The sequence below is a fragment of the Anas platyrhynchos genome, chromosome Z, assembly GCF_047663525.1.
Source record: "Anas platyrhynchos isolate ZD024472 breed Pekin duck chromosome Z, IASCAAS_PekinDuck_T2T, whole genome shotgun sequence".
Lineage (NCBI taxonomy): Eukaryota > Metazoa > Chordata > Aves > Anseriformes > Anatidae > Anas > Anas platyrhynchos.
The window spans coordinates 11743720-11767933 of record NC_092621.1 but is presented as its reverse complement, the minus strand read 5'-3'; the positions used below and the strand labels follow the sequence as shown (position 1 = coordinate 11767933).

Here is a 24214-nt window from a genome sequence, read left to right as displayed (position 1 = left end):
GAATTGGTGGTAGGCTGCAGTTTGGAAGTTCTTAATGCACCTTCTGTTCTTGGCTCAGGCCTAGGATTCAATAAATGCTTTTTTTTATGTCTAACCCAGTATTCTGAGCTGGGATGATTTTACAGCCGGGGATATTTGCTCTTCTGAGGTTACAGACCACCCATGGCTTGTTTTTTCTTCTCATTTAAAAACTGAAAGTGCAACTAATTAAATATTTCTGCTGTGTTACCTACATGACAGCATTGTTCACTAGGTAAATGCGTGGGTTTTATCCCAGCCACAGTCCTTTTTGCAACACTGAAAATAGGCTGCAGAAGGGAACTAGAGCCCAGTTTGCCTGTAAAGTTATCTCAGTGAAAGAATGAGCAGAGAGTCAGAACTACACAGATTAATTAGATGAGCGAGATGCTACTACTTATTAGAAAGGGCAAGTCTGTTATTTTTAATGTTTTCAGCCTTCTGAAATGAGAAATGGTCACCATCAGAGCAACTGTTCAAGCGCCAACAGCTCACTACAAAAGCTACGTGGGAGGTAGCTGTGCTCATAAAGTTTATCATCTCGTCCATTACATCCGTGCCAGACTCTTCCCCGTGTGTATTCCTTACGTCAGCCTTTTAATTAGGATTGTACACCAGCTAAGATAAGGGTTGGGAGAAGCAAGCAATTCAGTCATGGCACTGAGAGAGATGGTAAAAATGTAACGTATTCAACAGTGTATGTCCCACTTGTATTTTTCAGGCATAGCCAGGCAAGATTAATGACAGGCAAGCTTTTGTGTCTATTCTGACTACACCAGAATGGGGAGAGAGTTTGGGGGAGATTTTTTTAAACTCTGCCAGGGAATAATTTGTTCAAATGAATAGACCTATTCAGCTGCTGGAGTGCTTTGCTAATTGTGTTCAAAAGAATAAAAGCAAACCACAAGCTGCTTTCAGCAGCCGGAAAAAAACGGGTTCACATGCCAGCTTATTAACAAGATGAATTCTATTAGTAAAACATATTTAGGATTTTTGAGACCAGCTCATCACCCCATGGAAATAATGAAATGTTCTCCGATTTCCGTAAGAGCAATGTTGATCTCTGGGCTGCTAATTTTTGTGAACATGGCAGATGCATTTTTGGATGAAGTTAATGCTTTCTCAGTGATATGAAAGGCAAGTGTCTACCATGTTGGGGTCTTGGGCAAAACTGCAGCATAATAGCATGTTATTTGCAGTTAACAGATGTCATAAAAGACAGGAAAAGAAAGAAATTATTCTTCTCTTCCAGTGGCTTTCTGTTTAGTTTTTCTAGCCTGTCTAAGCAGATTTTTGAAACTGTTTTAACCATGAACAAGATAATATAAAACCATAGGTATATCTGAAAATAGTAACATCTGAACTCTTTGGGAATGTAAAAGTTTAGAATTGATCTTCGTATATGATGTTGTATATTTTCCATAGCCCTATGTTTTCACTTGGTTTCACAGACATTCACATTCCACTTTACTAAACAGACACACAGACATTTATGGGCAAGGCACTCTTCCTTTGAAGTCCTTGCTAGAAATACACCTTATTTTCCAACATTAAAGTGTGAAAAATGACAGAACCACTGAATCAATGTCTTCCAGCAAAGTTTTTATAAACTGTTTTTGTCTGAGGCCTCTGCATGCTATTTGCATTGCCAAAGATCCAAAAGCTAGTATGTCCCATTGAGGTCTTGTTTTTATTTAAATTCATAGGAATTTTGTTACTGATATTAAATGGTCCTCAGGTTTGGCTCTGTTTGAATGAAAGCAGAAAACTGTGCATCTCGTTTTGTGCAAAATGACACTTTAAAAGTGAAAGACCTCTGCTAATTTATTTTTTTTTTTAGCTGATATCTTCTTCTACCAGTCCTGTTCCCTGAGTAGCTTGTGAAAATAACATTCAGTTGAAAGCTTCCTTTTTAAATGTAGAGAAAAATCCTGACATAAGTTGAGCATAAAGTGGAAGTTTGAGTGTGCCTGTCCCGTGTCAGGATGCTCCTGTCCCGTGTCAGGATGCTGTTGGTAGCAAGCAACAGAACAAAAGCTCTGGATGCACAGCTGGTTGCTGTTTTCTTATGGGAGCTACCTGCATTGCTAGCCTCAAGCTACAGTAAAATGTATGGGGTTAAGATTTCAGTGCTTGGTTTTCTTTAGGGACCCTAAGGAAAAGGCAATTCTTCAATGCCAGAGTTGTGTGTTCCTGGTTTAAGGGCTATGGGGCAGAAGAGATGCTGCCTCCCCAGAGGCAGATCCCACACTGAGGTCATTCAGGAAAGATTTCTTGTCCTCATTCAAGCTCTTGATGTTGTAAAAGCTAGCCCAAATGACAGCAGGGGAGGTCTGACTTTGTGACATTCAGGTATCAGCCTTCCCAAAAGATTCACTTGGGTGGAAATCAGTAATACCACAAGCTTGTGAGCTCTTGCTACACTGGCAGACTTGTGGCTGAGAACTGGGAGCGTGCAGAACTGGAAGGCAGCACTGAGACCCACTCTGCAGGGCTGCACATCTTTTCACCAGAGAGGAGGATGTGCCAGCCCCCATGTGTGAGTGGAGTCACCCACAGGCAGGCAGTGGAGCTCAGATATGCTCTGCCTGTGTATAAAAGAAGTGCAGCATACAGCTCTGCCAGCTCAGATTTTTTTTTTTTTCCAGTGGATATTTAGCAATTCCTCTAATGTGGAGGGGTTAGTATAGTCAGCCTGTGAGGATGGGCTGTGTGAATAAAGGCAGCGGTGTTCCTGTGTGTAGAAGGAGCCGTAGGAATCCACTGGAGGATACTCCCAGCTTTCCTCCTCTCTAGAAGATTTTTTTTTTTTTTTGTCAGGAAAAGAAGCCCAAGACAAAATCAAAAGGTTTAGTCCATTCCAAGAAGAGCTAATATATCAAGGCAGAATGAAAAGACAAGGACTGTCTATGTCCTAGAGCAGATGAATAAGAGGGGCATGAGAAAGGGGCGCAGGACAATGGGAGGAGGGTAGGTGAGGAGCTCTGAGTAGCCTTCGCTCAGGCTTTGGGAACAAGGCGACATTCAGTAGGCGGGAGGACATTTACATTTGGTGGGACATGTTTTCACAATGCATCCAGTTAGCCCACCAGACTGCAGACCACAGGATACCTTCAGAAAGCCAAATCTAGCAGTATCTCAGGGACCGGGCAGTTAATAGGGAAACAAGAAGCTAAAAGAGAGTTCTAAGTCTTCTGGAAGGGCCATAAATCTTCAAATATTCAAACTTAACTACCGTGCTGCTGGTGGTGGGTGGTGGGACATGTTCCAGGTGCGTAGCAGGAACATTACTGCCTGCTGACAGGTACACGTACGTGTCTTTGGGGACAGATGCTGTACCTCTCTGTCCTGTGATAGTGGGTTCCTTGCAGATAGGCTGGTGAAGGGATGGTTAATCAGCCAGCTGAACACTTTTCATCAGATATCCGCTATCTGAAAGAAAATAACAAAGGCAAGTCATCTATTTTTAAAATATTTGGAATGGAAACGTGATTAATAGCTGCCTGAGGGTTTGCATTAGTTCCGTGCCACTAAGGTTTACAAGTCAGTATGCCCATTTACCTCAGTATTAAACAAAAGGATCATTTGTCATGGCAACCACAGCTTCAGGTGGGCTCTTCTGGCAAATGATTTACTTCTCACACAGGGGTACCCCAGGTACTCACAGGTCACCCAGCTCCTGGCTTTCAGCTCCTGGGAACTCACTCCCTGGGATGCTCTGCTGGTCAGGCAGGGGAAGGGAGGAGATCAGGCTGCCTCAAAGGAAGGCTTCAGTCATAAATTTATCTCATGCTAGCACTGCAATTGTAGCCCCAGAGCTTTTAGATGGAAGGGGCAGTAGATTTGAAAGGTCTGGCTGCCTGTGGGTTGGACTTTTTTTTTTTTTTGTAAAAACTTGACCATGTCTGCATATAGCAGGGAGCTTGTTACCTGCCTGGGCGAGAGTGATGGGGTCATCTCCACTCATCCTCTTCCACATTCCCTGCTGGTGGGGGTAAGAAGCTGTGCTGGTGCTTATGAATCCTGTTTCTGTGTACCTAGTTTTTGCCCAGTACTGAATAAGGAGCTTAGATGCCTAATCCCAGCTCCAAGGGTACTTTTGAACTAAGCACTACTTTTGGCTGTGCCTAAATGGTCCATGTTTATCCAGCCCTTAAGACTGTTTTTAAAGCAAATGCTGTGCTGGATAGCATTTGCTAACCTGCTGCAAAGCAGAAATGCCATTGTCCTTCCGTAGCTCTGTGAGCAAATGCTTGTGATAACCTTGTGATGCTTTTTATTGGTCAAAGGTTTCACCAGCCCACCCTTATAGTACCTATTCATAAGCTAAAACATAGCACAGGTAAATACAGTTTGAACACGCGAGTTTTCACAGCAGTGATTTAGTGATTTTTGCCTTAGTTTTTGCATGAGATCCGACGTGATCTTGGGAGTTTGTTGCATAGAAAATAAAATATTTCCATGATTTTTTTTTTGTGGTTTGGTGATAAAGTTAGAAATCCAGAACCCAAAACAATTGCACAAAGATAAACATTTAACAAAAAATGTCCTTCCTGTTTGTCCTAGCCCTGCATATATTTAAACCAGTTAGCTTATTTTAGCAAGTGGAACTGATTTTTTCGGATGAGTGACTCTGTCATCCTGAAAACTGAAATATGTTCCTACTTGAAAAACAAGTTCACTTGCTGACATTTAAAACTTTATATCTAATGAAAGTACCAGTGTGGTTTTTTGGTTACTAGATGTTCATCTGCAATTAAAATGTCCCAACTGTTGCATAAAATGCTAACTTAAAACGTAAGCATTCATTCCAGCTATAGAACAGGTTATCATCAGACTGCCAATGGGGGCCTTAAAGTCTGTTTAAAACAAGCACGTTTTAATTTCTGTGTGTTCAGCTGAAAAGAATAACTTAATATCTCTCCTGTTTTGCCTCTGTGAATAGAAGTACAACTTCTGAAAATAGTTTTGTAACTCATCACATGAATGACTAAGTAGTTTGTTAGAAGGCAGGAAATCCTAAAAATGTCCGATGTTTATTTTTAATTGACAGCGATACCTTTTATAGTAAAGGTCCCTTCAGTATGTAAGCAGAGGTAATACAATTCTTTGTGTTAGCGATCCTTCATGCTGGTTATTTACGTAGAGAGTTATGAATGTGGTGAGGTGCAGGAACACATTAATACATGCTCTTATTCTGCCTATTGCCTTGATTGGTGGCTTGGAGTCCTTCAAGCTAAATTAAATATGTGAATATTTTGTTTGTAAAGTACATGTAAGGGAAAAATTCCTCCACATATTTATTCTCTAGGTATTTCAATTCTGGTACAAAGCAGCGCTGCTGCTTAGCTGTGGCAATTGCACTCCTTTGAGAGCAGCATTAAAACACAATACAGAAGCCAAAACATGGAGGATTGCTGAAGAAATCAGTGAGCATGTTTGATAGAGCGAGGAATAGAGCCTGTACAGGCTTGCAGGGGGGAAATCTTGCTCCAGAGATGTTCCCCTTGCCTGGACCAGGGCAGTTCTCCCTCACTTCCCTGTGCTTTGGCTGTGCTGTTGGAGGTCTGCAGGGAGTCAGATGTCAGACGGTGGTGTCTGGTCCAAAGTTGGTGCAAATCAGCAACTGTGAGAGCCCCTTTACATGAGCTAATTGTGGGTAAGTCTCTAATCTGCTGAGGTGGAGACTCCAGTATCTGTGTTAAATGGAAGGAGCGGGTTTTGGTTATGTTTGGAAAGCTGCCTGTTGGCAGCAGGCACTAAGGGGTTTAGAGCTGTTTCCTAGATAATCATACAAGAGGGCTGCAAGCAATAAATAAGCAAACAACAGGCAGCTCTCACAAGCAGTGTGGTGGTGGGGCTCCTCCATGCACTTGCTCATCGGCTGTGCTGCATTGTGTCCAGGCCACTGTTTTACAGCGCGGCTCCCCTGCAGTCTAGCACTGAATAGGTCTCTCCTTCAATTCATGGCTGAAACAAAAGAGCAGCTTGTGGCTGCCCTGGCTGGATGACAGTGAGTAAATCTACCAGTTTTTCAAGAATGGGGTATTAAAAAAAACAACAAGGAAGAGAGCATGAAGAATGGGGAGGAGGTACAAGACCAGCAGAGATGGTTTTGTGGTTTGTTTTCTTTCCCTAGCAAGAAAATAACCCTCACTGACAAAATCCCTGAACTCCGTGAAATTAGCAGCTTTTTAAAGTAAATCCCAGACACTGGTTGTTAATTACATTTTTTTTTTTTTTTTTTTTTTTTTTTTATTTCAGCAGATCTTTGAACAAAGGGCTAGCTTCTAGTCTGCATCTGGCTTTGAAGTGGGTGGGAGTTTGTCACTGTATTTGTTGCAGACAGTATTTCAGTCCTACTGGAGTAGGCGTCCTCTTGTCTAGGTGGAACAAGGGTGACAATGGTTTACCCCGCCAGGGGTGCACATCAGCTCGGGTACCAGCTGGGTCAGCTGCATGGCTGAAGAGTGCAGGCAGACAAATAAATGCATGACCTTATCCTGAAAGAGAAGGGCTTAGCTTTGGCAGGATGTCTTTGTGTCCAAATAATGCAGAAGGCACTGCCAGGAGAGGTCTCCTGACCGTGCACCTCCCCTTGCTGCCATCTTCTGGGGAGCTGCATGTGCTCCTGCAGAGCAAGGCATCACTGGTAAGCCCCATTGCAAAGGATCCCTACAGCTGACAGCCTGCAGCATCTCCTGCTTGCTTCTCTCCTTTACATCACTGTTGCAGACAGCTGCCAGGGATGAAAATCTGTGGCACAGCAAGCCAGCCCCAGCTAGTGATCTGGGTGGGAAGGAACTGGGTCTTTGGAGAGGTTTCTTCCCCTTTCTCCAGAGGCTGAGCAAAGATGCAGTTGATGCAGGAATGAGCAGAAGCAGGGATCTCTCTGTATATCTTGTCCCATGGGTGCTTGGAGACTCTTTCATGGTGGAGGTGGGCAGCAGATGTGCCGTGACTGCTGCTGTTTCTCAGGCGTAATCACCTCCCTGTTTTTCCACCTATACACCTTCTCTCTTGACTTACACTTTGATCTCAAACTCCTGTAGTTTGGAGGGCCCATACCATGTCATGTGCAGGGCCTCAGATGGAGGCTCACGTCTCCATCACCACTGCATTCAGTATCACCATTCTGCCAATAACTACCAGCGAGGAGATAGAGAAGAGCATGCAGTCTTGTTGGAAAAAGCCTTCCTAAGGTTAAAAGGAAGAGATGTCCCTTTCAGCTGCAGTGCTAATAATTTTTCACTGCTGTATTTTTAACTTTCAATTTTTAACCAGAGCATAAGCCTCACTTTGCAGAATTCTGTAATAAAATCACATGCTCCCCTATATCACAAGCCTTGTATGGGTTTCCACATGTACGCTGTCTCCCTGTGAAATATTAAATTGATGCTTCATTGATAAATGCAACAGCATTTGAATAAATCTCTCTAGAATATGCACACTGATTTATTATTATGTGATGTCTCCTTATATGGGGGAACACTCAACCCCTTTTTCTAAGAAGTGATGTGGGATTCAGCCCCAGATAACAAATGAGGCTTGGGATGGTTATTTGTCATTTGGAAAACCAAGTCCTGAACTCTGGTCTAACGTGTTATTGAGCAGGTGCCAGCTTATGTATTTATGTATTTTCACAGAGTTGGGATCAGTGAATACATTGAGAGGCTGTCCTTGGTTACATCTGCATTGCCCAGAGTTTGGCGTGACGCCATATATTCTTTTCAGTTGTGAATTAAATATTGAGGAAATGGCCTTCTCTGGAGGAGGCATGTTAGTTCTGTTATTTTTCTCTTTCCCTTCCTGTTTCTTTGAACCACTAAGGTCCAGTTCCATTAGGGAACTGGTCTGGCTGCCCATGAGAACAGGCTGTATTTTTAGGATGCAGCTATTTAAACATACAGCTTTAATTAACTGTTTTACAGCTTTCTCCTCCCTTCCAGTTGCTGGGCTGGTTTCACAGTGATACTGTCTCAGTGGGAACAGGTCAGGTCACGCATCTGTAGGTACCAAGACATGCTGTTTATGACAGCTGGCTGCGAGTGAATCCTGTGCCTTTGCATTTGTTTTGTACTTAGGAGTCCTTGAAATCCCAGTCCAGATGCATGGGAGTAGTGGTTATCCACAGACAAGATTTAGGGACTCTTTTAGCTTCTGCTTCACAGATGCAGAAATCACATCTGCCATGCAATTATAGTATGATGGTAACATGCAGTATTGCAGTATGCTATCTCGTGGCAGGATTACTGCAAAGCTGGAACTGGGCAGAAAATTACTGGTTTCAAATGCATTTGCCATATTTGCAGGTAATGCTCAGACGTAAGGATACTTTTCTGTCATCTTCAAATTCTCAGTCTACATCTCAGTTTCATCCAGAGTTTCTTGCTGGGTTTATTCAAACCAAAAATTTAACAGAAATGACTGCAACAATCGTATTTTAACTTTTTTATTCAAAAATAATAATTCTTAAAACCACATCAATTGTATCTTCCTATCACCTACTGTATGGAGATCATGAGCATCTTATTCTGGGTTTGTGCAGCTCAGAAGAAAAGTACAGCAGGAACTATACCTCAGGAACTGCTGAGGGCCCACTGGGTATCCCACAAACATAAAGGACTGCTTGTAACAGTGACAACAGCAGCAGCAATGTATGAAAGGAAGCATATGACATCAGCAAATGGTATAAAAGATAGAAGTCCTTGTTCCAAAATAATTTGAAAAGTTTGTTGCTGGATAGTGAGTCATTCAACAGAGGAAACCAAACATATGTGCCCAGAAATGGATGTAAAAATGTTGACAGCGTGACCGTTTCTTGGAAAAGCTCATAAAGAAATAACAGTAATTATAATTGCCTTGTTAAAGAAGGATTAAAAAGAGAGAACTGAGAGTTAAGTTACAACTGCTTGGAAGAAGACTATTGGGACATGTGGAAACAAAATGAGATGGTAGGAGAAAATTGAAAATGTAATGTGTTGCTGTGCCACAGAAATTCATGGTCAGGTGAAGCATATGAACCAACTTGGCATGAGATTGGTTTGAAATGCATCATGGCGTGTATATACATGTATACTGGAAATATAGTTTCTTTATTTGAAATTTGTTGCCATATTTTTACTGTCATACTGTAGTTTTGTAGCTTAATACAGCATTGCTAAACCTCATGAGCACTCACTTGTAGTGTTCATAGTCCTGAGGGTAGATGAGCTTCAGGTGATTATAGCACCAGACTTCCAAACCTGATTGATTAAAGTTGCATCTCCATGGACTAACCTGAAAGAGAGTGAAATATGAGTTAATAGTTGGACTTGATGATTTTGGACGTCTTTTCCAACCTAAGTGACTATATGATTCTATATTTTATTCTATCAGTGGACTTTGTATGCATTAGCTCACCACAGCTTTAGCACAAAGTCTTAAATCCACATCAAGTATGTAAATTGGTGAAGTTTTTGCAAAGTACACCTCATACAACTCCACCAGAGTCCTCACTGCTTCTTCCTGGGACTGTGGTTTGACAACTTGAAAGACCCTGTGGGTGTACCGGGAAGTAGATTTAGGCACCCATTTGGGGGAACATTAGCTGTTTGCTTTTGCAGTAGAGAGAGAGTAATGATGATCCTCCTCACCTTGCACAGAAGTGGTATGAATTGCTGTAATTGCTGTGATTCAGAGCTGGGCAGCTCCAGATGGAAGAGAATAACCTTACTTAACAGTCAGTGGGCAGGATATGGAAAATTATGGGTCCTGCATAGCTGTAGCTTGGCTGTCTTCCACGTCGGTAGTATTTTGCATTGCTGTGCATGCTGTTAACACCTTGGTATATATGAAAAGTGTGGTCACACTATAGCTGCTCAGGGAACCATAACTTTGAAGTGTGTAAAATTTATTCATTTGATTTCCATGGAGAGTTCCTTTTTTTCTGATGGAAGATGGTTAATTAGACTAGAAATGTAGCAAAATAAGAGGCAGTAGTATACTTATCCAGTTATGTGGTTCTCATATTGTACCTTGAATGGGGTGGGTAAGTAATTGGGAATATATCTTGACAGGGGGTTTCCACATATTTGTACTGCAGCCTCCAAGGACACTCAGCAAACCTGGCAACCTCTTTACTGCCACTTTCATTGCTTAAGGAACCACAGTGGGGTGGCTGTGCTGTGCAAGAGAGGTCAGAGCCAGCAACATGGTAACAGATCTGATGTGCAAATTATAATTGTGGCATTTGGACCTCAGCTCTAATGAGGAAAAACAGCATAAGCCAAGATGGAAAATACCACTGTAAAAAAAAAAAAAACAACAACAACAAAAAAAACTTTTATTAGAGCTCAACTAAGAGAATTGTTAGTTACCTACAAGATTAAGTGGATCTTCACTATCTTTTATAATTGGCGTAGTTTTGTCCTGAGACCTGCCTAATGTTGAACCACACATTTTCAGTTACCATGGAGGCCTTCAAGAAACCTGTAAAGACATCTTCACAATTATTCTGGTCCTTATTTGGCACATTCATGGAATGTACATTACTTCTTGCCCTTTATAACCCTTTTGTTCATGGTCATATATTTCATGCAGGCAAGGAGAAGGAAGGTTGGGGTGGTGGTTTTTTGTTTGGTTGTTTTTTTTTGTTTGGTTGTTTGTTTTTGTAAGTATTTGTTCCTGACTCTTTGTCAGGGAGTGGAGTGATAGGACAAGGAGTCATGGTTTTAAACTAAAAATAGAGTAGATTTGGATTAGAAACAAGGAAGAAATTCTTCACTTAGGAGTGTGGTGAGGCCCTGGCACAGGCTGCCCAGAGAAGCTGCGGATACCCCATCCCTGGCAGTGCTCAATGCTAGGTTGGATGGGGCTTTTGGCAACCTGGTCTGGTGGGAGGTGTCCCTGCTCATGGCAAGGGGCTAGAACTGGGCGATCTTTGAGGTCCCTTTCAACCCAAAGCACTCTATGATTCTGTTACTGTCCAATATTCTATAAACTAAATAAATACAGGCCAAAAAGTGTAAAAATCATATTGAGGAAAATTCAGTGTCAATCTATTTCATCATTTCTAGTAGCCAAAATTTAGACTAAATGCAGAATAGAAGCTATGTTAATAAATAAATAAATAGAGAGAGAGAGAAAAATAAAGAAAAGCCTTCTTACTAACACAAGGTCAGAAATATTCAGTTCTTGTCCAAAAAGGACAATCCTGGGACTACACAGCACTTGGGACACTGTTGTAGTAAGTCAGAAGTGGTATCAGATGACAACCTGGCAAAGACTTTGCGCTCTTTATTCAGAGTATCTGTTGTAGGCAATCTTAGTCAAAGACAATAAGGCTACAAAATGAATCTACAAAATGAGCACAAAGAAACAGCAAGCCTTTAAAAAGTATCTGGAGCTGTTATTTAGCTTTGTAAGATTCCTCACATCTCAAATGTATCCCTTCTAGGTTAGCGCTCATTCTCTTTGTAGAACCATGAGAACTTCTAAATGATCACACAAGATGATGAGCAACAAAACTTGATTACCTTCATGGCATTCTGCATCTCCTTTCAAGAACTTGTGCTTGAAAATGTTACTGGAATAATGTGAAAAGTAGCCAGTGTATAATGTGAAGCTTGGCTTGGGAGTGCTTTCCAGCTCTAATTAGTAACTTGCATTCTTTTAGGGAAATAAATGGCATAGATTACCAGCTTCACATTCCTTGACAACGTAAGATAAAATGATGGGGTTTTGTGGAGGAGGAACTGAGAGGTGGCACAATCATCTAGTGATGATTTTCAAACATGATTTTTCCTCTGTAATGGCAGGGCTTGTAGCCAAGAGGCAAGGTAGGTGGCTGCAGTGATAACCTCCCAGACTGCCAAATGAGTTTTGCTAGGGCTCATCTGGCAAGCCCACGGCCTCTCCAAGAGGCTTTGTTTCCAGGCCAGTTGCACGGGTAAATTTCAGATCGAGCAAGTTCGCTGACAAAATGGATTTGAAGGTTTCTCTGTTATACTGAGAGGTCTTTGCCATGGACGAAGGAAGTGACAAATAGCTTTCCTTGCAACTGATGCCAGCCACAGTCTGTAAATCAGCCAGCAGGGAGATAAAGCAACTAAAGAGACTCATTTCTCTCCGAAGAGAATGAGTGTCACATCAAGAAAGGACATGTTTAATCATGCACAGGCTACTTGGACTTTAAGGCTGCCACATAAAGCAGTTGTTGAGCTTTGTGGTTTTGGTTTTTTAATCCTGAAGAATTAAACCCCTCACTGGCAATGCCTGTCCTTGTGTGCACTTTGTCCATCAGCTCCTGATATTCCACCAAAAGCCAAACTTATACCTTTTCTTTCATCCTTTCTCTTTAGGTCAAAATAACTGCAGCTGCCTTTTGGTCCTTGGCTGTCAGGCTGAACTGAGCTGCTCTGTGCCTTCTGTTGTTTTTTTCCCCTGTACTTGTGGTGCATTTTCTTAGTGAAACATAGTTTGGACTTATCTAAAAGTCCAATTTTAAATGTCAGAGAAATGTAAACTTTTGTATTATCAGTAAATAATTCTGAAATTCTCCTTACTGTTGGCAACTGGTTTAAGAGTGAAGGAATGTCTTGCATGTAATTACATTACCAGGAGTTGGTTAGTTCAGCTCAGCCAATCAGCTATGTAATACTTTTTTATCTGTGGAGTGGCTATTTACTTAACTGTCTACATGTTTTTATCTTTCAACTTTTTTTTTTTAATGTCCAACTAAAACTGTGAGAGTTTGAGCAGCACTTTATTTACCAACAATTTTAATTCTTTAGGAACACTGTCATGGAGAAGCTAAATAATGTTACTGTCCAGAAGGATATTTACCAAAATGCATTTTTCAATGGAAATGGCAATAAGAGACACCATAATGTCGTGTAATCTGTGTTTATGCCTTTGCTAGTTTTAGTAAATCAGGAGCTTTTCCATTGTAGTGAAGCTGTGAGTGAGTGGGAACATAATTCTTCTAGCTGAAAAGGTAATTCATTCATGCATTGACTGAGATGTGAGTTGCTTCTTACAGAACAAGCATACCTGTGTTGCTCAAGCCATGTGTGTCTGCTAATAACAATTCATCATAATTCTTCATAACCAAAGCACACCAGGCTCCTGTGTAAAACCTGAAATATTCCTGTAGCAGTCTGCTATTAACAGTTGTTACTCACAGTGATGCAGACCAAAAGCTGCATATTGCTTCTGTTGACTTGTGGTAGATAGAGCTGGTTTGCAGCACTGTCACTTTATATTAGGGTTAGAAAGCAACATTTCATTCAGTTCATGTCGCTTACCGAAAAAAAACACAAAGGATAGGAAACTTCTGCTGGCAGTTCCAGAACACATTACTGTAGAGGGTAAGCAGTTTCCTGCTTTGCTCATTTGCTAGCAGAGAGATGCTCAGCTGAACAGGGGCCAGAAATGGAAGCAGTAATCATTAAACAAGCAAATCCAGTAGTTGTGCTATCCAAAACAATCATGGCAGAACATGCTTCCCAGTCCTGCGAGGTGCTAAGACCTCTGCGCAGAGGGAGGGGGACATTCTCGGGGTTGTAGGATGAGGATGCTCAGCACCTTACAGAACCTCATATGGTCAACTGCAGAATTTATGCAGCTGGCCATGGAACCTGGGATCAGTACATTTCTCCCCTATCTGCAGAACTGTTCAGACACAACACTTAAGTGCGATTTGAATGTTCAGAATAGCATATAGTGGTTAGCTGTTCTCAAAAATACGTCAAAAGCTACCATTGTTCCCCCGCTTTTTCTTCGAGAGACATTCCTATACCTGCAGCTGACATCATAATTCTCAAAACTGCTAGTTTTACTTAATCTGGAGATTCCCTCCAGTTAATTCAGTTGGGAAAATGTTTTTTCATGTGTCAGTTACCATTGCTTTTTTTCTTCTTTTATTTTTCAGGTGAACATGTTTGTGGAAGGATTCCATGATGCTATTCTTCTTTATGCTCTAGCTTTACAGGAAGTCTTGAAGTTTGGTTTCAGTAAGAAAGATGGGGAAAAAATTGTCCAGCAAACACGCAACAGAACATATGAAGGTAATAGTTCATGTAGAATTCCAGCTTTCAGAGACAAGAAAAAAATTCAGGTCTTTATTGTGCACAGAATAAGGACCAGTGCCTATTCCACTCTAATTTAAGAGGAAAATATCCATATGAAACTATAAATATCTTTAGGACTGGCTCACATACTTTGCCAGCCTTTTTCTGCATCAACCCTTGAAGTCTTACTCAGTTTAAAAAAACTAACAATTTAATGACCCTCACTGATGTTGTAAAGGGATACAAATAATTTTCTCAGGCTCCTTCTTTCTTTTTGAAAAAAACAATACAGCTGCTCACTTTACCCACGTGTACCTACTAGCTCTGAGATTGCCTCATTTTTTCCATTTGACTCTCTTTTTTTCCCCTCCACCAAAGCCTAGGAATGGATCAAAGCAAGGTGGTGCCAGGGTGCTGGGATTTATTTTTGTTGTTTCGTTTTCTTTCTTGACAGGGCTCTTTTGGGCATTGGAAGGATTTTCCCTCAGCCTCCTTTCAGGAGCTGTGCATGTTATCTCTGAGGCTGCAACAGGGTGCCTTCCTATGCCTAACCCTGTCAGTTGTGATTCCATGGCACAGGTGGCAAGTGAATGTCACCCCATTGAAGCAAAGTGATGCAAGGGCTTTTGCCAGGAAGGGGTTACAATAAAGAAACTGAGTGTTGAGTGTGACATCATTGAATTATCTGTCATTTCATACTGTATTCCCATCCACCTCTTACGATATTCCAGTCTTTTGGTGCATGATTGGCAAGATTTCCTATGGAAATGTCTAAGAGAAGAAAACATTCCCCACTGGATAGAGTGGAGGAAGGCAAGAAGGACATCAGCTCCAAAATTCTTTTCTGTTCTCAAACTGTGGCCTGAACAGAAGGGAGAATAGCCTCCAGTGGTTTAAGGCAACACAGGAACTGCTTTAAATTATGCTGGTTGCAGTCATCCCATAAGGAGTCCTGCATCAGTTGGAAATAGTGCTGAATGTGTCACTACCTCCCTTCACACCCACAGTTTCTCTAAACACACTATTTTAATAGGGGGAATCTGGCATCTAAGGATTTGGCTCACAGTTTGGCTATCTGGTGTAGGAACAGATGCTCAAGCACAGCCTGTCAGTGTTTTCTTGCCTAATTCTCTGCTGCAGGAAGCCACCAGCTGATGCGCTCATGCAGTTCTTTTATAGTACCATGTGCTTCATGCAGGTTCTGTGGTTGATTCTCACACCTGCCTTTTAAAACAAGACAGGAAGGACAAATGTTCTCTTTCCCCACTTGTGAAAACCAGTTTGTTGTTGCTGAACCTGTCACAGCTGTTCTGAAAATACTCTTTCTAGCTGAGCTGTGAGGGTGCAGTTGAAAAGGTCAAAATGCCATGTAGGTTATACACCATCTCCTACCTGCAGCAGTACGTTGCTGGACATAATTTACAAGGATAAACCTGATTTTAAAAGAGATCTTCAACCTGATGGCTTATAAGCCAGTTTTTCAGGGAAATTACATCCCTTTATTCTGCCAGCAGGCTGCTCTCTGAAGTGAATGCAGCATCTGCATCATATTGTCTGTATGTAAGTATCTGACAGCAACAGAGCCCAAATAAAATCTTTCCGCACTCATCCAAACACAGTTCTTTACTAAGGTTGTTTCAGAATTTCCTAAAAACATCTATTGAGGAAAACCATTGCAGGAAATATCAAAAATTCAAACTCTGAAGCAGATGGAAAAGTAAAATATAAGTGTTTCCCATTAAAAATCCCATAGGAATTCTGAGTTTCAGCAAGTTCTAGAACCTACTTTTACTAATCCAATTTTGGCTTCTTTGTCCAGGAAGGTGTCTGTTCCAATTAACATCTCCTGTCAGATCCAGAAGCCAAGTTGAGTAAAAAAGGATGTTGCAGCTCTCTATAGTGGCCTCTTTTGGTGATCCAGTAGCCAAGTTACACCCATTCTGTTATCTTGCAGTAATCACATTTGCGATTGTTTGGTTACTGTATTGTTTGTTATACTGAAGAAATAGACACTTGACAGTAAATCTTTCATTGAACAGTGCATGTTTAGAAAAGCACAACAGGTTGAAACATTCCCTGCATCCCTAAATGGGAACTGAGAAAAGATAAATAGAGGTGTGTTAATCTGTTTTGGTTTTATTATTGTTAGGGTATTCAGGGGAATTTATACTCTGGCTGAATACCTGACCTCTCTCTTTTGATTAACAGTCACTGAGAACCTGATTCTCTACTGCTCTGTGCCTGGTTTAGTAATGTAGTTGGTGTAGCATGGATGTAAAATGATGCCTGTTTGATTTGCTCTGGTGTAAATGGCTGTATTTGGTGTCAAGCAGGGATCACAGGATCACATTTTAGAATATCTTAGGCGATAAAACATATCCACAATGTCTTGTGGTGTTTTCATTATAGTTAGGTTAGAGCTTCATCAGAGTAAGTTGGTATTTTTCGATAGTTTTCAAGTGCCTGTTTAATTTTCATAGAACCACAGAACAGCTAAGGCTGGAAGGGTCATCTAGTCCAATCCCCTGCTCAAGCAGGGCCACCTAGAGCAGGTTATTTAGGACCATGTCCAGGTGGCTTTTGAAGATCTCCAAGGAAGGAGACTGCACAACCTCTCTGTGCAACCTGTGCCAGTGCTCTGTCACCCAACAGCTTCATCACCCTACACAGCAAGAAGGTGGACCTGTGCTCTTCATAGGAAAGGGCATACACTGAAACAGAGGGTTAGACTGAATATAAGGAACTTTTTTTCTTCCATGAAAGGAATCTCACATTAAATGTACTTGTGTACAGCCTGTTCTGACCTCCTAGCTGACCGTGCTCTGAGCAGGAGGCTGGACTAGAGACCTCCTGAAGTCCATTCAGACCGGAGTTATCCTATCAGTCTGTGATTCCAAGTTTCCCTAAAGTTTCGTAGAATACGAATAGTTGAAGTCAGAGATGCTGTTTTAAGACATGCAAAATACGTAACAGATGTTTAATTTGTTCCTCATTATCAAAAACGAATACTGAAATCACCAGGAATCAGACATGATTTCGTGTATAGAATTTTGAATGTGATTTCATCCTTTAAAGGGCTGCTTGGGATGATGCCATGATCTGTCAGTTAGGGTGACAGTTTGGGTTAGTTTGAGGAGTCCGAATGTTGTCAAAGTCTGTGCAGTAAGATTGGCAGCTGGCCTAAGGGAATATCAAATCTTCCCCTCAAACTTGTAAAGGAAGGAAGCGAGCTGGGGGTCTAAAACTATAAAACACAAACATACTGGGCTGTTAATCCTACATAAATGAATGCAGGATTTAATGCAGATGTAATGCACGTGGTGTCTCCTGTCTTCACCCCCCTCCAGCATCCCATCAGATGGAAACAACTCTGGACTGGCTCTATGGATGCACCGACCCTGTCAGTCTGTGGAGCACAGGGCTATGCCCCTGCATTCCTTGCAGCACACGAGCTGGGTTGTCCTTATCAGGGCATCGTCAGATAGTTCAGGGCTAGTCTCTCTGTAAATAGCCCACATTAAATGTATTTGTGTTTTGGCATGGTGGTTTTCTGGATTAGGTTTTTCTCACATGCTCCCCAAACAGTCTCACACATTTGATATTTAAAAAAGGAGAAATGTTAAGAATTCAGGAATGCAGACACTGAGATGAAATTACAATTTCTTTTGGAATGCCAACAAAAATGCTGGGAGACTGATGAGATTTCCTGTCATATCAGTCTGTAAAAACCTGTCCACTGTTTTCTTGTTTTCCTTGGAAAGGCTCAGTATTTTAACTAATTAATTTTCTAATTCCTCACATGCCATTCTTTAGGCATTGCAGGGCAGGTGTCCATTGATGCCAATGGAGACAGATACGGGGATTTCTCTGTGATTGCAATGACGGACCCTGAGGCAGGCACGCAGGAGGTAAGAAAACAAACACCATTGCACTTGGCCACTGATGAGTTAGCCAGTGCAGTGTATCAACATCCTATCATCTGTTTACTCAGTAGGCATCTGTTTATTAAATATACACATGAGAAAGATATTGCTTAACTGTGTCAACCTGCAGCCCAAATCCTTTCTATTAAAAAAAAATCTAGAAGTGTTCCTAGAAAAATGTTTAAACTTTAATGTCTTGTCTTCAACAATTCTTCATGTCTGTCTTCATGTTATGCTAATCTTTAAAATTTAAAGGATAAAATATCGTATGGTATCTAAACCCTGGTAAACTGTGAATATGATAAATTATTGTTTGAAATAAGTCCTTTTATACATTGGTAAGAAGGACAATTAGGCATCATGTACACCAGTTGAGTTATTCCAGTGGATGTGGCAGGAGTAGAAGCAGATGGACTGTGAAGACAGGCTTTGCAAAATAGCAGCACCTGCACACAGGTAACAGCATGGTTGGGTTGAGTTTATTAATTCACAGATTGCTGTAACTCCAGCTGAGGCATACAGCTTCTGCTAGTTGTGCTGTTAATTGTAAATTAAGGATCAGCATAAACTTTGTTGGCCTCCCCATCTTCGTCAAGAGCCCAGCAAGCTCAGAAGTAAAGCGAAGCAGCGGTAAACCTGTGCTGGACATTTCTCTGTGAAGTCTGGTCAAGTTATTTTTCTTGTCAGTGCTGCAGCAACGACAAATTGAAGCCTTTTTAAATGAAAGAGGGTGGCTAGTGTGTTTTGGTGTGTAAAAATGACTGAAAAAATCCAGCAGTAAACTGCAGACACTCCCAGGGGTAGGAGTAATCATGATTAATTGAAGTTAGGAGGACAAATTAGTTGGGATAAGCTTGGTATGAACAACTTGTATATTTTCTGTTTGTTCAGCCCATTAACTCTTTATCCTGTTTATCAGTTTAATATCCCTCACTTAGCTTTCCTTCCGTTGTTCTTTCACTTGCAATTTATTTTTTTTATTTCCTTCATGTTACCTTTAACTTTTTAACATATTGCTCATTTTAGTTTTTCTCTGCTTTTTGATCCATGTATACAGATAATTAATATCCTTTACATATTTACTTATTACTTATCGTAGCATCTGCTATATTCATTTCTATCCTCATGCCTCACTCTAAAAACAGTGTATCTTTGATGCCTTTTTTATTCCTTTTGCCTATTTCTTCTGTGTCAGTACAAGAGTATTTGTTTCACAGTTAAGCTGAATTAAATGAATCAATGTTTGGGCAGAGCTGTTTTCAAAGGACCATGTGCAGAGTTTAAAGCTAGATGAAAACATCGGTCCACCTAGTTCAGCTTCTGCTTCATGACAGGCAGGCGGGTTTCCTACCCTTGTATGGACCCCTGTAGTTCACATGGGAGTAAAGCTTGCACCATAACATTCATTTTACAGGCAGGCATACATTTTACATTTGGAGGCACTGAAGAACGGTGACTGTCTCACTGGCTCCCTTGATGTGTGTTTTAGTGTTTAAACACTCTTGCTTTTTAGAAATCTATATCCTATTTCTGATCTGAATCTGTTTGGTTGCTGCTCGTAGCTACTTGTTGTTCTTAAGCCTTTCTGCATGCTTTCATATTTAGTAAATCCTGATGGTAGAGGAGGCTTACGCTGTAATAAAGATGCCTCTCCCACTCCAGTCTGATAAATTAAACAATCCCTCAATTAAGTCTGCTGCCTGCAAATGATCTCTGAGGTTTTCTTTTCCTCTCCTTTTTCCATTTTACTGAATTAGCATTTATTTTTGAACAAATATTATAAAAAGTCTTTCTTCTAAGGTTTTAACTCCTTGTTGGAATGCTGGGAGAGAAATTAGCTCATTTATTTAGTGTGAAATCTACCTCTGCGTACCAAGCCAGGTTAAATGTTATCTGTTTTTTAACTATTTCTCTTCAAAATAGAGTTTAGGTAAAATATTTGAACAGGCAATCAGTCTTGAATTTTGAACCCAGTGTGCTTATAGATGTTTCTTATCCACAAGTTAGACAAATACATTTTTGATGTGTTCCTGTCACTGCTGCTGACTACTTCATTGTTATCATATTTGGACTTTTACCTTTACTAGTGTGCATAGATTTTTTTCAAACTATTTTCAGATGACTTACAAACTGCTGATAGCACAATTTAATCCTGGAACTTTGCAGTAGATGCAGTACATGATACCTTGAATAAAGCCTGAGTTTATGCTTGAGGATGGGACTGAAATTCTGAAGTATCTTGTTGAATTGGTCTGAATTAATAGCCCATGATACCAGAATGGTAAGCACAAAATTGCCTTTCCTGTGCAAATATAAAAAAAAGCAGAAGAGAAGGTGGAGAATGACTGGCTCTGTAATAGCTCTGCAGAAGAGCTGAAGATTTAACTGAATGTGATTAAGTATCTCCAGGTCCTTGCAAAACAGACAAAAAAAAAATCCAAAATACTAAGTACTTTAAATGATTCTTTCACTTGGCTGAGTGACAGTCCTGGGCATTCAACCCACTGTGGAGGAATTGAAGAGAAAAAAGGCAGAGCAGGAAGAATATTCAAGAGGGTTAAAAAAAATAATAATTGTGAACTAGGTTTATACAGAAGAAAAGCCTGAGGGTAGACCAGATAAGAATCTGTGAATATGTAAAAGGATGTTTCAGAAAGGAAGAGTCTCTATGTCCACTGGCAATTGGATAAGTAGTGATGGATAATTGCAACAAGGGAGATTTGAGTTACATGCTGGGGAAAATCACTAATAGTAAAGATAGCTAAGTTCCAGAATAACTGTCTACAGGAATTGTCAAGTCTCCCTCTGGAGGCTTTCAAGAATAGGATAGATAAATATCTGTCAAGAATGCACTTGTTCAGCTGATCTTGCCTTGGGGCAGGACATGTACTACATAACCTCCCAAAGACCCCTTCAGCCTTGTTTTGTGTGATTCAGCATCCAGCCACAGGAGTCCAAGCGAATACTGCAGCTCTCTTGTTTGTTTTAATTCTCTAACATGATAGGAAAATCATTTTCTTCCTTTCTTTTTTTGTGTAGGTGATTGGGGACTACTATGGAAAGCAGGGACGTTTTGAAATTCGATCAAATGTGAAATATCCTTGGAATCACGGCAGACTGAGAGTAGATGAAAGCCGAGTTTCGGAGCACACAAACAATACACCGTGTAAATCATGTAAGTTTTAGTGACTTAATGGTACCTAGTGATGAGAGAGAGGAACCCACGTGGCAAAGCAGCGTAACGGGCCGTATTAAATTGCTCAGCACAGTTGTCCAACTAGGACCTGACTACCTCTCCCTCCTGACTCTCTGTGAAGCTAGGGTCTGACGTCCCTGGATGGTACGTGGTCTGAATCACTTTCCTCTCCTTAAACGTGATAATAATTATGATGCCTATGTGAGGCACAGCCCAGGGCCCTGGAGGCTTTAGAGCCTTCCAGGGGCTAAAAGGTAAGATCTGTTTTAGCCAGAAAGAAGGATATAACCAAAAGCCTAAGCAGAGAATAATCATACTGATAATTAGCAGCTGGGGGGCTCAGTGCTGAAGGGAGTACTTTTTGCCCTTCAAGTTCAGAGTGATTTTCAATGCTATCAGAACATGCAGGAACTGGGGTAGAGGTTCCCATAGAGTCCTGAACTCTGAATGTCTTTATCTGGTGTTGGTCATTCATTTTCTAGCCATGTGTATTTTCTATTTTCCAGTATATGAATGCAAATAGTTCTCATTGTGAACATTGATTGTTTATTTTCCCCTTTTTCAAGCAGGTGGTCTAGGAGAATCAGCAGTTACAGGAATAGTTGTGGGTGCCTTGCTGGGAGCAGGCCTGCTAATGGCTTTTTACTTCTTCAGGTTAGTCCAATTCATTGAAAGTTTTGTTAAACTCTACTCACCATCCAAACCTCTCAGCTGCTTGCATCACATCCCTGATCATAGACAAAGAGGCATAATAATCATCTGAGGAAATATTTCTACTATAGATAGTGAATACACTTTGTCCTTTTGTGTAAATTGGAATCATTTTATCAACTCAGGGCCTCATTGTGTAACTGTTTACATCTCTGAGTAATTTTACTCATGGAAGTAATTCCACTGAGTTCTATTCATTCACAAGCTACCTTAATAAAGTGGCCTGGCCTTGAAAGTTTTCTTTGTTTGGTATTCTTTGCCAGAACAATTGTGCAGTCTGTGATCGTGTAAGAGATTTATACCACTTGCCTGATACTTAGTTTTTGAGCATTGGATGGAAATGTATGGGAAGCTAAAAAGGGATTTCTGTTTTGGTTTAAGAGAGCATTTGGATCTCAAAGCTGTGCATTTGACTTAATAAGCTGAGGTCAGTGAAGGGTGATCAACGTTTTGTTCCTGTTTAGGTAAAATAATTTGTACATTGCTAGTCAGCAAATGCAAAGTCTAGAGACTTGATCCTACACTGACAGACCAAATTATTGTTATACCTGTTCAGCATCTTGCATATGGTATTATTCATCCTATTATGGTATAGAAGAGAAAAGGCAGACAGGACAATAGAATTAACCACTGCATGTAAGAATCAAGTCATTTAATTTAATCAAAACATCTGTTTTATAAAAAATATGTCAACAAAATGAAGAAGTAAAAGTTACATAAGTTTACTAGTGCATTTCCAGGGTTTCAAAAGATCTGAGAAACAGGATTTTTCATCAAATACTTAGAACTGTAATTCCTCAGGATGATTTTAGTCTTGCATGTTGTTGGTGCTTATATTATATAGGTCTGAGACAAGACAATTTATCTGGGACTAATTATAGACTATGTTTAAAAGACAAAAAAAAAACACAAAAAAAAACAACTGTTTATTTATATTGTACTTCATCAGAGGTTCTTGCATGTTTTATACATTCCCAATCTGATCTGATAATTTTTAGGTATGTTTTTTCTTTAGCATTGCTGGTATTGGGAGGAATTGGTAGGTGAAGACGAGAAATGTCCTCTAACTCCAGCAGTAGAATATCCTTAGGAAACATAGCATATCAGGAAGAATGGGTCAGATTTTCAGAAAACGCAGTTCTAGGAATTGTGTGTCTGGAAGCGATTTTTACCTGAAGATTCTGTAACTTTCAGACTGTATATGCACCATCTGATTACATCTTTCTAATCATCTGGATCTCTAATCACCACGGATGGGCATGCAAATACAGCTTTGAGTGTGCATGCAAACCCCATCAAAAGGTGTGGATTGTGGTTCTGATATGTAGCTTTGAAAGGATTTAAACTCAAAGAGCTGCATTTCTGAAAGAGGAATCTATCTGTGGGGATGAGCTACTACTGGGTGTGTTCTGACTTAAATATACATAAGTAAAGTAAATAAGATAGATTTTTCTAGTTATTTTGGAGCCTACAGATACAGACACAGATGCCTAGGGAATCTTTTCAGAATAATGTAGGTACCACTTTCTACTGAGACATATTATCCAAATTAAAACCGTAGTGTTTTGAAAATCCTGTATCCACCACCACGTATCTAGCACTGACTTATGCTACACATGCAAGTGGAACAGAGCTTTCCATGGCACGCAAGCATGCTGTTATGCATCTGCACAAGCAGTACTGTGTGCAGATGGGGCTGGACTAACGCCCTTTTGAAAATTTGGTCCTGCAACTCAGTAGAAGCATAAATACATGAATTGTAAACATGGTAGTCTTATGATTTTGGGGCACAATTTGGGTACTAAAGTGGAAACTGAAAGGCAGTTCATAGGGTTTGTTTGACATAAAAATTAGCTTAACAGGATTCTTCAAAGGCTCTGGAGGAAGACACACAGGAAAAAACTGTGTCTAAGGCATGACCAACTGTATTTACGTCTTATCTACCATCTACATCCCTCTTCTTAATTCATCTTACTACCTCCTCTGACATTATAAACAGAATAGCTTTCTGAAAGGGAGATAGGAGGGTTAGTTAGCTAACATACAGTTTCAGTGAGAAATGCAACTGAATAAAGAGCAAGATCCGTTGTTTGAACTCTGCAGAAAGTGCCCCCCATATACAGGAAAGAAATTTGGCTTTGATCAGTATAAAGCAGTGATGTGACACAGTTCACATGACACTTCGCAAAAACTTCCTAATCACTTAGATCAGTAATTTTCAAAGAAGCAAATGTTTGTCTGGGTGCTTTGAGACTGCTGTATAGAGAGTAACGAGCATTCCTGAGCCTGGGTAAAATGTTTCAAGGCAAACTTCT

At 40.6% G+C, this 24214-nt stretch overlaps 1 protein-coding gene across 2 annotated transcripts in view; it reads left to right on the top strand.

The window, feature by feature from the left end:
- Positions 1-24214, top strand: part of NPR3 (natriuretic peptide receptor 3) — a 47288-nt gene that overhangs the window by 15197 nt on the left and 7877 nt on the right. Inside the window, exons 4-7 of one of the 2 annotated variants that reach the window (XM_038170511.2) lie at positions 13931-14066; positions 17883-17977; positions 21032-21167; positions 21758-21842. In XM_038170511.2, coding sequence (XP_038026439.1) covers positions 13931-14066; positions 17883-17977; positions 21032-21167; positions 21758-21842 — 452 coding nt within the window. Of the gene's footprint in view, positions 1-13930; positions 14067-17882; positions 17978-21031; positions 21168-21754; positions 21843-24214 lie in introns of both variants that reach the window. The other variant, XM_038170509.2, reaches the window with a different exon arrangement.